This window comes from Ambystoma mexicanum, chromosome 9, assembly GCF_040938575.1.
Source record: "Ambystoma mexicanum isolate Mex_15411 chromosome 9, UKY_AmexF1_1, whole genome shotgun sequence".
Lineage (NCBI taxonomy): Eukaryota > Metazoa > Chordata > Amphibia > Caudata > Ambystomatidae > Ambystoma > Ambystoma mexicanum.
The window spans coordinates 98,360,549-98,373,927 of NC_090931.1; the positions used below are offsets into that span (position 1 = coordinate 98,360,549).

General features: G+C 44.5%; 1 protein-coding gene across 1 annotated transcript in view; it reads left to right on the plus strand.

Annotated features, from left to right (window-relative positions):
- ZW10 (zw10 kinetochore protein) overlaps positions 1 to 13,379 on the plus strand; it is a 270,359-nt gene that overhangs the window by 221,820 nt on the left and 35,160 nt on the right. Inside the window, exon 14 of the mRNA XM_069614236.1 lies at positions 12,655 to 12,786. Coding sequence (XP_069470337.1) covers positions 12,655 to 12,786 — 132 coding nt within the window. The remainder of the gene's footprint in view (positions 1 to 12,654; positions 12,787 to 13,379) is intronic.

Consider the following 13,379-nt stretch of genomic DNA (forward strand, 5'->3'; position numbering starts at 1 on the left):
CTAATTTTTAATTTATATATGGGGGTTAGGGATAAGGGGTTAAAACAGGTGGGGAGGGCATTGGGGGTTAAAACATGGGGGAACGGGGGCTAATACAAAAAATAATTTTTTTTGGTAAACTTGTTTCGGTAAAAAATGCCTTGAATAAAAATTCTTCAGTAAAATCACATAGAACCCACTAAAATGTAGCAAAAAACAATCCGAGTGCAGGTTTACATGCACGTGTAATGCAGAGTTTTCAAGCCGTAAAGTAAATTAAGTAGTTAATAGGGCTTCAAGAAAGCAACCCGACATTCAAAATAGAGTATCAAATTTTGGTATTCAGAATAAGGAAATGGAAAGGTATAAAGTTCATCGTGGGAATAGTGTTCGAAGGCGGCAAGCAAGTGGAAAGAAATTCGAAGCAAGCTGGTGAGCCACCAGGGGTGGAAGGCAACAGAAGGAGTAGCAGTTCAGCAGTGATAGTCAGTTAATGCAAGGAAGTTGGCTGTGCAGGGCACAGAGGACCATATGCAGGGAGAATGGCTCAAGGTCGTGCAGGTTACAAGACCAGATAAGGGCCAATTTGCGAGGGGGCGGGCTGTAACGTGTGCTGGGAGGCAAGGGAGGCTTGTGAGTGGAAAGGCCCCGGGACCAAGACGAAAGGTCGCGGGCCGAGAGGGAGTTGGCACATGGTGGATCTTTCTTACTGTCAGCTGCTAAGAATTGGGAGCGTGCCAGGAGACGAGAGGAGGGGAGTGACACCAGACCCCTGTGGCCTCAGCCGGACAGGCCAAAGAGGGTCCTTTGTATGGGCCGTCGTGCTCGGGGCCAGCTCATGTCGCTGATGAGGCTTCATATCAGAACCCAAGTAGTTAAACCAGTCAGGAAAAAATCGAAAAGGTGTGCTGCCTCTCTAGCAGAGGTACTGTTTACTGTGGACCTCACAGATGTGCTCATCTTTGCCTTTTATTTTGCTGTTGGCTTTAGTCACACTTGTAATTGCAATGCAAACCTGTCCGCAAATTACCCAAATACTTGTGCAATCCTTTTAGAGATTTCTTTGGCAATTTAGTGGATTAAAGGTACCGGTTTCAATAATCTAAGGGCTGTCCCACAGCGTAACTGAAAAACACTCCTTTCTTCAACAAGATCAAACGATGGAAAACTTTGATCACCTGGAAATTAGAATCAGTTGTAAAAGGCTAGCTGTGAGAAAATGTATCGGAATTTCTGATGCTTGTTAATCTGCTTAGAATCACATGCTGTGCATATAGTTCGACATCCAATGGTAACCTCAGAGTATTGCATCTTGTCTTTCGAGAATCGAAAGTGGACGTCGACATGGGCATGCCTGTAACACTATCCCTAACGTGACGTGTAGTGTACCCAAAATCCCTCACGTGTCGAGGTCCCTCAGATTGTTTTTTTCTGTCCAGTTTACTGGTCGCCTTATGCGGAGCTCTTAAAGAGACATTGCAATATTTTTATATTTATAGACCTTTATCTTCTCATACCGTACCCTTCCCTCGAAGGCTGTTTCCTGACCTCCGCCAAAGCCTGCTACTACAGACCTTCGATGGCAGTTGACCCGGTCGGCTCTGCCGACCACGTGGTTGGGCCTTCTGGACGGCCTACACAGTAGGGAGATTGGGGGCAGGGTGGACACTTCCTTTTTAAGAATGCCTTTCCCATTCCTCTCTCTTTGATACCTTGGTCTTGTCGTCACTGTGTTATTGCTGCGCTATGGACAGGACTCCATTTACATTTTGTCCTTCGTGCAAGGCAAAATTCCTGTGGAAAGACAAACACCTTAAGTGTAATAGGTGTCTTCCTCTCAAACACAACGAGGCAGCCTGTGCGGCTTGTAAGCTCCTGTTTCCCAAGACCCTAAAAGAGTGCTGTTTTAAGCGGTGGGCAGCCTTCGGAATGTCGCAGGCCGAGAGTAGTCCCCCCCCCGCTGCCGCATCCGCTGAGTGTGATGAGGGGCTTAGTGACGACCAGGGCTCCGATGCGGAGGCCATTGACCTCACGGAAGAGCGATCTTGCTCCGCGCCGGCCGTCCATGGTCCCAATAGGCACGATGTGAGTCCTGCTATGGGGACTGTACATCCAGGCGACAAGGACACACATTCTTCCCACACTAAACGCACAACCCCCGATCTGTCTTTGACAAAACAGTCAAAGCGTTCCATAGTGCCTACGGGCACACCGGATCGTTCTGCAGTGCCCGCCGATCGTCATGATCGGCAGCCCTCCCCGCAACCGCAGGTGCGGCATGCGTCCGGGCAGTCTAAATGAAAGGTGCTACCACCAATGTTCATGCGACCTCTGAGACACACCAGAAGAAGGCGCCGGCGCCGTACAAAGCCCTGGTTATGCCGAAAACAACCGCGCAACCGCCGGCCCAGTCCAAAGATTTCCCTGTGACACCAAGTATTACCGAAAGCATCGCTAAGATCGTTTCGGCGGCAAAACAGGGAGAACAGTCGAAGGACTTGTCGAAACCTAAAGACAGGCTTAAGGACTCATTGAAACCTAAAGATAGGCCTAAGGACTCGTCGAAACCTAAAGATAGACAGAAGGATGCGTCCAAAGACACGCCACAACCACCGGAACCTCAAAGACCTTTCAGAGAGCCCTGTGTCTTTCTTTGACGTTAAAGGAAAGATCTCGGCGTTCTAGAGAAGGAGATCAGCTAGAAGAGCCTTTTCCACCCCCAGACGACTCTGGTTCCTCATTATGGACCAGGGAGAAGTTTGAGGGGTGTATGAATAGGTTAGAGAGATGTGTGGAATTCTCAGAGAAGTTCACACACAAAAGGCCTCGAGAGGAGAGCCCTTTTACTCCTGTAGCAAAATTTCAAAAGACTTTTGATTCCTCTCAGGAGGAAGAGACTTATGACCTCAATGATGATGAGATTCCTCTGGACCAATTAATTCAAGATGAATACCCCTTTGGGGATCCTGGGGATGAACCCATTGACACCACAGAAGGCTGGGAAGACCAGCACGACCGGCCAGTCGACCTTCAGCCTTGGGCATCACCTACCCCAGCACCGGAGCCTGACGCCCTGTGCATGGATTCCCCCCCCACCAACTTGCTCGACAGGCCTCTCCAGTTGACGACCAGATGGCGTTTGACGCTATCTGAAGGAGGGCAGCAGAACATTTCCAGATTGCCACTCAGGAAGCTGTGCCAGAGGCCGATTTTGTTGAGGACATCCTAGAAGAAAAGCCACTTGCCAGCCAGGCTATTCCATTGCTGAATTCTATCAAAAAACACTTGGCTCCTTCATTGTTGACACCCGCCCAAACCAGGGCTGTCAATCCCAGAGTTGAAAAACTGTTTCGCCCTTCCCCTTCTGATCACCTCTACATCAGGGGACATGCTACTCCAGATTCCCTGGTGGTAACTACAACCAGGAAGAGGGAGGGTGTCCCCCTGTCCACAGGGGAAGCACCCCCTGACAAGGAGTGCAAAAGGTTATACGCAAAGGGTCACAACAACCGCAGCATTCTCCACTCGCACAGCTAACAACACAACATTGTTGGCTAGCTATTCAGACGTACAATGGAACATGCTACAAGAAGGCCTTCAAGAAGTCCCTGAACCGTTGCGGGCTCGCCTGCTTTCCGTTGTAGATGGGGGCAAACCGGTTAATCACAGTACTCTCAGAAATACTTTGGATGCTGCAGAAACAGCTGGCAGGACCTTGGCACAAGGTACCCTCCTGAAGAGGCACGCCTGGTTACGAAATTCTGGCTTCAAACCAGAAACCCAAGTTTCATTGATAAATAAGCCGATGGAGGAGACCAACTTATTCGGGAAAGCCGTTGACGAGGTGCTTGAAACAGCTAAGAAGGAACATGACACCCCCAAGACCCTGGATCAAATCTCCCAGAGGCCTTCCCAAAGAGGGGGGCGGTTCTCGACCTTCCTTTCGTGGCCAATCTTGCTCACCTCACAAACAATATGTCTCTGGAAATAACTGGTCCTCGTCACAGGGAACCAGCTATGTCACCCCGTATCCCCCAAGAGGTCAACAACGTGGAAAAGGAAGGGGCCGGAATTCCACCCCTAGAGACTCTCCAGCCTCAGGTCAGAAATGACCAGCAGATCCGGGTCCCCTCACATGCCTCCACGGTCGGGGTACATATAACATCATTCCTTCAAGCATGAGAGGGGATAACAGACCAGTCGATACTCCAGACCGTCACCCAGGGGTACTGCATAGAATTCTGCTGGACCCCCCCCCCCCCCAATTCAGACCTCCACGATCAAGAAGCCTGATGCCAGAACACCTGCGCATCCTGCTGCAAGAGGTCAAGATCCTGCAGGAAAAGGGCGCCATAGAAGTCGTACTTCTTCTACAGGTAAACAAGGGTATTTATTCAGTGTACTTCCTTTTATCCAAAAAGGATCTCACCATGCGCCCTGTGCTAGACTTGCGCCCAGCGAACAAATTTGTCAAACCTCAAAATTTTTGTATGGTCACTGTGCAGGAAGTAATTCCCCCTGCTCACATAGGGGGACTACATGGCAACATTGGACATGAAAGATGCATACTTTCATATTTCAATGTTGCCAGCGCACAGAAAATACCTCAGAATCATGATAGAGAACAGACACTATCAGTTCAAATTACTACACTTAGGCATTGCCTCAGCACCAAGGGTATTTACAAAGGTACTGGAAGTGGCAGCAGCACACCTGCTCAGGCTATCCATCCCAGTTTATCCTTACCTCGATGACTGGCTCATAACAGGAGATTCCTACAGAACATGCCTGTCAAACACTGAAAAGAGGATAGACCTCTTCTTCAGCCTGGGATTCTCCATCAACGAGAAGAAATACAGCCTAGACCCCAGTCAAGTCCAGCAGTTCCTAGGGGCTCTAATTCGAACAAAGGTCAGCCTCGTCTTCTCCTTCAACGAGAGGGTCCAAAACATGTTTCAAATCCCTCAATATGTAGCCAGACGGGAGGTGGCGGTACTCAAGGCTATGCGACTGTTGGGTATGATGGCGTCCTGCATTTACTTCGTTCCTCAGGCGCGCTTGTGCATGCATCCAATGCAAGAGTGGCTCAACAGCCAGTGGTGTCAGGCCAGCGGACAATGGGACAATCTAGTGGTTGTCTCACCAGCCCTCGTTCTCTCTCTGCAGTGGTGGTCGAGGGAAAACCTCTTGAAGGGAAAGTCCTTCACCACCCTACAGTAGAAGCCACTCTCACGACAGACCCATCTCTCACAGGGTGGAGGCTCACTTGCTTCAGCAGACGGCGCACAGTGTTTGGTCCCCAGGAGTAGCATCCAACCACATAAATCTGTTGGAGCTGTAAGCAGTGTTCAAAGCGATGAAAGCCTTTCAGACACAACTGCAAGGAAATACGGTCCTGATCCTCACAGACATCCCACAGCCATGTACTATCTGAACAAACAAGGGGTCACTCATTCTCCAGGGCTGTCCAAACTGTCCCAGAACACTTGGAAATGGGCTCTCAAAGACAACATGTTCCTGCTGTCGCAACATGTTCCAGGGGAACTCAATCTTCTGGCAGACGTACTCCGCAGAGATTTCTCACTACCCATGGAGTACGAATGGCGATTACATGAAGACATTGTCTCCATCGTTCAATGCTAAGATTACACCTCCAGGTACCCTCTGAACCGTTCCAAGGTGAATGGTCTCTGGATCACAAGGCCAGAGAAAAGAAGCCTGCACACACTAGATGTACGCAGGGAAGTCATGTTTTACCTGCAGAGACCTCGACCACTAAGAAAGACAAACCAGTTTTTCGTTTCAGTGGCAGCGGGTAGAGAGGGAGACGCTGTCTCCAAATCTACTATCTCAAAGTGGATTGTCAAATGCATCACGCTCTGCTACACTCATGCTAAGAGAGAATTGCCCTTCAAGCCTAGAGCACACTCTACTCAAGGCCCTGGGTCTTCCATAGCATTCGTTGCAAATGTTCCCCTAGAGTCCATTTGCAAAGCGGCAACCTGGAGTTCTGTACACCTTTCACAAAACACTATTGCCTAGACACACACTCTAGGTCTGGGCATAGAACCCCGGGTGACTAGGAGTATGAGAGCATTGTGGTGAACTTATCCCACTTCCACCCAATTGTGAAAGAACTAAAAGTGCTCGAAAGAGGGATGGGCTATGTACCAACTAATTTAAACAATCCTTTCCCATTCCGTTTGGAATTTTTCCAGTTTATTAGGAAACTACATCTGGCACAATTCTTTCAAGACCAAGACGAAGAACCTGATAATTCAGAAAGTGGTCTTCGGAATAGATCAAAATTTTGCGTTCAGACAACAGCGCAAAGTCCAGAAGCCATCATATTCCAAAATAGAGTTTTACATGATCTTGATACCCTAGAGAATAAAATCGAAAAAGAAGCCACTTTTCATAACATGAGTAATGATGAAAACTGAACAATGAGCTATCTGCTGGCTAACAGATTAATTACAATACGGAAAGCAGACAAAGGAGGCGCAATAGTTATCCTCAACAGGGATGACTACGTTAGGAAATGTAATCACCAGCTCCTGGATTTGGACTGCTACACACAACTTGAGGAAGACCCGACAAACAAACGCTTGAATATACTCACGGAGAAAGTGACGAAAACAAAACAAAGAAGGTGGATTACCAATAAAGAAGCAGACTTTTTGGTAAATGATAAACCTGTGATCCCACAATTCTATATATTACCAAAAATCCCCCGGGTAGACCTATAGTTTCAGGGTTCAATTCGGTTTTGGCACCGTTTTGCAGATGCGTTCCTACAACCGCTAGTGAAAAAATGGATTCATATGTTCAAGACATAACCCAGATAATAACGGAAATTGAAGGAATGACATTCGATCCACAGACTGAAATTCTGCTTGGTCTAGATGTAGCTGCATTATACACAAGCATCCCGTAGAAGGCGTCATTAGAGATGCTGGAAAACAAACTACTACGTGACCCTCAGGTGAAAACTACCCCAATATCTTTTATCTTGTGGTGCGCAGAGATGGCGCTATTCGAGAACTATTTCCATTTCAATTGTGAATTTATCAAGCATATCCAGGGTACCATAGCCCCTAGCATTGCTAACCTTTACATGGAGGCCTTTGAAATCCAGAAAATGATGACATCTAATAATCATTTTCTCCCCCATATTAGAAAATGGAGGAGATATATAGATGGCATCCTTGTGATTTGGATTGGTAATGCAGACGACTTGCAGAGGTTCTGTAGTTGGATCAATACACAAGATTGCTTCTTGAAATTTACCTCAAACTCAAGTGCCACGACATTGAGTTTCCTAGACATCTCGATCACAGTCGATCCTTTGAACAAAAGTCTGTTTGTGAAACCATTCAATAAACCTACAGATCGAAACTCAGTACTGCACTTCAAGTTTCCATTGACGGCATGTTAGAGAAAACCTACCAGTAGGACAATTCCTTTGCTTAAAACGAAACAGTACCAACAGACAGGACTTCAAAAGAGAAGCCTTTCGGGTGAAAGATCGCTTGGAGGAACAGGGTTATCCTTCACATATTACTACCAGAGCATTAAAAATAGCCAACAATAGTCACAGGGAAGCCCCATTGGAACATAGGAATCGGACACCAGAAAGATAAAAAACTGGCATTTGTAAACACCTACAGTCATCTCTCCAAAAACATTAGAAAGATCATCTCCAAAAATGGGAATATCTTGGAGAAAAGTGAGAAACCATTGGAAAAACCAATCGTAGCATTCAAACGAAGCAAAAACATCAAATAACTCATTACCAGGAATGATGTGAAGTTAAGACCAATAAAGCAACTAACACTACCCCAACAGTGGGGATTACCCGCTATCATTGGACATATCCATGTGGTTCTTGCATTTGCTGTCAATTCACAACCAAAAGCACAACAATCGATCTAGGACTCAATACACCATGTAAACAGAACTCTCACACTAATTGCAATTCCGTAATGGTGATATACGCCATTTGGTGCCCTTGCCAGCGAGTCTACATCGGCAAAACTAAGAGGAAAATTCAAATCAGGATAAGTGAACATAGATCGTGTTTGAGGAATCGTACTTTGAATGCCCCTCTGGTTGATCATTGGATTGAGATGGCCCATAGACCAGATGAAATCAAATGGTCGGTTGTATGAAAAATTACAATCTAGTGGTGAAAGTAATCGCGACAAAAGGACGCTTATAGCGAAGGAACGACGATTAATTTTTGTTAACAGAAGTGCCACAGTAGGACTGAATCTAAAGGTTGAATAGAGACCATAATTGACAATATTATGATCCTCCGTATGGACCTAGTTCTCCAAGCTGTCAGGTCTGTAATTGATGCATGCTGTAACACATAATGAGGAATTACCTCTTGCTGAATCATAATCTCTACAATTACCCCACAGGATTTTTGCATCTAATTCGAACGGTGGCACTGCGTGAAATAACTTCACTTGGAGTAAGAGCTTCGATCTGGTTGTCTGACTAATGGGTCATTTGGGACACCTTTGCCTTTAAGGAATCAAGTTGGGAATAAGCAGCGCGTCCCTTTATCCAATGAGCGGGTCCGGCCGTACACGTTTAAGACGCCAACCTGCATGGATACATTGATGCGTCATTTGGAGAGAACCCACGCCGTATCCTCGGAACTTCTACAGACTGAAGCTGGTAAGCACACACTAGGGTTGAGAAGTGATTTTGCACCTCTGGCATTTTTTGGAACTAGATGCAGCCAAAATAGCTGAGTTTGCCCGGGTTTCACTGTGTTTATTTATTTCTCGTAGATCGTCTTGATTCCATCCATACTACCAACAACTCCGTTTTTCTTTCTATGACACCGTGTTCCATAGCGGCTACCGCGGCAACTAAATATGGCACAGGACGCCTTGGATTGAACAGGTACAGCACTTAAAGTCAACCGGCGTCTATTGCCATCAGTTAGCCACACTATACCGTTACACGCTTGTGACTCATATACTCACCACTAAGGACTAACTAACAACTCAGGTTGCTAGATGCACTATAATACATTCTGGCTGTCACAGTTCCGAAGTCTTCAATCCCAACTCGGTCCAAGATATAATACTTAAGAGAAAGTATATATGGTGTACGGACGCGAGGGTCTTTCCTTTGGTGATAAGTGGGTGATTCCTAATTGAACTATTTCCCAACCCAGGTACTTGACTTACTCTGGCAAGAGGGTGTCGCAACGTTTGGTCAAAGCCATAGCACCTAATGTGGAGCGACAAGTTGATGACAATGATCTGCATTCACTAAGGATGTACATCCTTTGGGACCTCTAACCTCCGATCAATCTCCTACCTTGAAACCTTTCATTGAAGAGGTAAGAGCTGAAGCCAATGTGAATATGGACAAGTGATTCCCACCTTGAGGAAACTGTGTAAATATGGTAGATTATTGTGATCACAATGGGTTTAACATTAACTAGCCCATGAGTTTCTGATCTTTTGAGTGACATACATACACAGAGAACAGTGCAACTTATAAGACACTGCGCTCTGTCTATTTTATTATTGTACAAATCAATGTTGAGACTAAAACTCCAGGTGACATGGTGACTGATTGCCAATAATGCACCATTGTTTTACTCTGTTGCAGGGGACGAGAACTTCCGCTCATGTGACAAGAACATGGAAATTGACACATTAATGACACTGACGTCTGTGTTTTTGTTGATGAATTTAACTTATCCATAACTTTGTATGGTGTAAGCTGTTTCCAGGTTAAACAGTGACATTTTTTGTATTGACAAAAAAACAGGCAAACCCCTGAAGAATTTCCACTGAATTTCTGAATTTGATTTTTGCAAAGAAACATGTTGGGTTAAATATAACATCATCTTGCCCAAGTTGATGTTAGGGTGCTTCTACACTGTATGAATGGAACACACAAGTGATTGAGATAAATCTTTCTACAGCACTTAGCACTTTCTTAGACAAATTCATTTGTAGGTCTCAATACTATGATTGTTTTAAGAATGATTTGTTTTCTTTACACTGTTTTTTTTATACCTGTCCACTGATGTGTTTTTAACAAAGTTTTTTATCAAAATTTGAAAAACATATTTTGTGTCTAAAATAACATTAAAATATCTATTTTATGAAATCAACTGATTAAAGACTGACCTTTGACTATTTTTGGTTGTGGTTGTGACTCTGTCGAGCAACACAGTTATTTGATCTATAAGCATTGTTGTATATACCTTTTTGAAAGGTTGGCCACCTTGTTGAGGGATTGATTATGGGTTCTTTTCCCTCAAACCTCTTGGTGGTGGTGTACTGATTCTCAGGTGGGACAAGTAGTAATAAGACCTCTTTTCACTATTGTTCCTTCTCACAACCCACCTCCAACTTCGGGTACTGCTCACTAATCTATGCACAGCATGTGATTCTAAGCATATTAACAAGCATCAGAAGACATGCATTACTTACTGTAAAAGCTTTTCTGATGGTTGTATCTGCTTAGATTCACATGCGCCCACCCTTCCTCCCCTCTCGGATGGAAGGAACATAGATGTCTACTGCTTTTCTCTCTTTTCTGTACTCACTCACGATAGTTATAAGGCTCCCTCACGGCAGAAAGAATTACAGTCGGAGGGACCTCGGCGCGTTAGGGATTTTGGGTACACTAAACGTCACTTTAGGGATAGTGTTACAGGCACGCCCATGTCGACATCCTCTTTCGATTCTCGAAAGACAAGATGCAATACTCTGCGGTTACCACTAGATGTGCAAAGCATGTGAATCTAAGCAGATACAATCATCAGAAATGCTTTTCCGGTAAGTAATGCATGTCTTATCATTTTTCAACACTCGGAGTTGTCGGGCCATTTTCTCTGGGATGGCTTATGAAGTAAGGATAAAGGGACATCATTTATCAAAGATTCATGTATAATTATTCTATAATTATTTCTCTACATTGTTCAGCATATTCTTCCCAGTGAGTTTATCCCACTACCTTTCCTTAACCAAAACTTTCTACCCAGTAATTGCCTTCACTAGTGTCAGTCTTTACCCAAAGTTTGTGTCAACCAGAGCTGTGATATCTTCTCCTTGTTCTTGGCAAATTAGTAGCAGCAAGTGCAAAACGTTCATAACATCAGGTTGATAAAATAATTCTTTTCAGACAAAAAAATAATTTATTGGATTTACTTGTCACAGATGCAAGAAAGCAAGTTGGCTTGAGCAGCCTGGACACACAGGTGATTTGTCTCAAGCCCAAACAAACTTATTGTTCTTTTTTGTAGATGATCAGTCATAATGGCTAGATGTAGAAATAAAATAAACTTGCTACAGAATCGGTAGTGCATGTGGTCCAGAAGTGCCCCACGTGATCCTGTGCAGAAACTAACGTGCAGAAACTACTTAACTATCCTTAAATTTCCAGACTCCGGTTTAACCCTACCCCGACAACAGGAGGGGCAATTTGTAGAAGTACAGATAACAAGACCTTTTTCTGCTTACAATTTGAAAACATTTCTCAAAAAGGCATTCACAGGTGTTTGTCCAAGGTTTGATAAGGTGATCAATTGTCAAGTATATGTCATGTGAATTGCTTTTCATATCTGTGATATGATCTAATCTGCAAACGTGTTTGCCAGTTATTGCTTCAAAGCAATAAGTGGTTCATAGCACAGTTATTGGGATAACATTAACAAAGCTGTAGGTTAATAGGCGGCTGTAGGTTAATATGCGGGTAGGCCTTTTGTCAACATAGTCTCCATACTCATCAGCTGTCACATAACTGCTACTTTTAACAGCAACAGCACTAAATGGAAGCCAACCTGCTATTCAAGTCTGATCTGCACTTCTGTGTATTGTTAGTCCCATTTCCTACCTATAGGTAAAAGTTAAACGCATCATTTGTAATCCATGGTCAGTGAATCGGTCATTCTTTTCCATGGATGTATATGGCAATACCGAAGTCGGGCGTCCACTGTATTGCCAATGCTTGTAAAGATTGTATGTACTGCACAACGCTAGCCAACTCACTTGTATTTTTTTGCAGCTCTGCGGTTTAGTCACAGTCCAGTATGCTTTGTCAGTTTCAGTTTTCTAGTGTAAAGCGATGATTAGTGGTTCCTTCTTTTTAACATAAAATAAATCGATCGCTAGCTAGAACTCTTAGCGACAAACACAAAAGGTCTAGAGAGAAGGGGTGCAAAGGAGCTTGGATGAGGAAGAGCAAGTTTCAGAACTTTGTAACATTGTTGTTGGTAATTGTAGGCTCCTTATTGCACCGACCCACCTTTGCTGACTCAACTGTTGCCACTCCACGGCCCCACTTCCACTTGTGGCATTAGGCATAACTGCGGTGTAAGTTGCAGCCCTTCAGAATGCCTTGCAGACAGCCTGATCAGATCTACCCCTTACAGTGATATGTGAAGACTCCAGGGGATAGGATTTCCTGTGAGTTTCTCCCTAAAACGATCCTTCATGTTCAGAGAACCAAAGTTTCACAGTGAGTAATTCTCTTCATCTACATACATGATAGCCGGTGCATTCACCCCTGCTCTGGTTTCTACTGAACGTAGCATTCACTCCCAGATGTCACATCTCCTGTGACATTGAACCCATAAAGAAACATCTCGGACATACTCTGCTTGTTCAGCAGTAATGTTTTTTGTAATTGCAGATCCTTCACCAGTTGAAGAGACTGGGGAGTGTGTGGCAAGATGTGCTCCCGGTTCATATCTATTGCAAGGCGTTGGGCACCTTACTGAACACTGTAATTACTGAGATGATTGGCAAAGTCACTGCCTTGGAGGTAAGCATGGTATTTGTATTTTTAAAGCTCCTACATGTTAGGAAGCAATGCACTGATGTACAATTTGTTTGGGGTTAACGTAGGTCGGTGGAAGGGTGAGGTTACAGATATAGGAAGTCCTAAGTGACTACTGGCTATAACGGACCAGAGTGATTTGACACATTGGGCCAATTGAGGTGTGAATACTAACAAAATACCAATGAAATTCAATGAACAATAAATTTGTTATAGGGACGTTATGGTTACAAATAAAACCAAAACCCCCCCAGAAATTCACCAGTTATGGTAATCTAAGCAACCATAACTCGTGCTACCACCGTGCACTGCTAAGACGAACACCCAGTACATGAAAGATGACATCACAAATGTGACTGCATCAAGGTGCATGTCATTCAGCCACTTTTGGATGGCCTCGTAGGACAAATTCCATGTTGATGTGATTGAGCTTCAGGTAGGTGCTTGTCACCCAAGCATTGATCAAGGCATGGCATTTCCTTGAGCGTGAAATGTCTTAAATGCAGCATATTGTTGAAGTGAGTTATATATATTTATATATCACCAAGAAAGTTATGGTGGGTTTAAAAGGTTTGAAA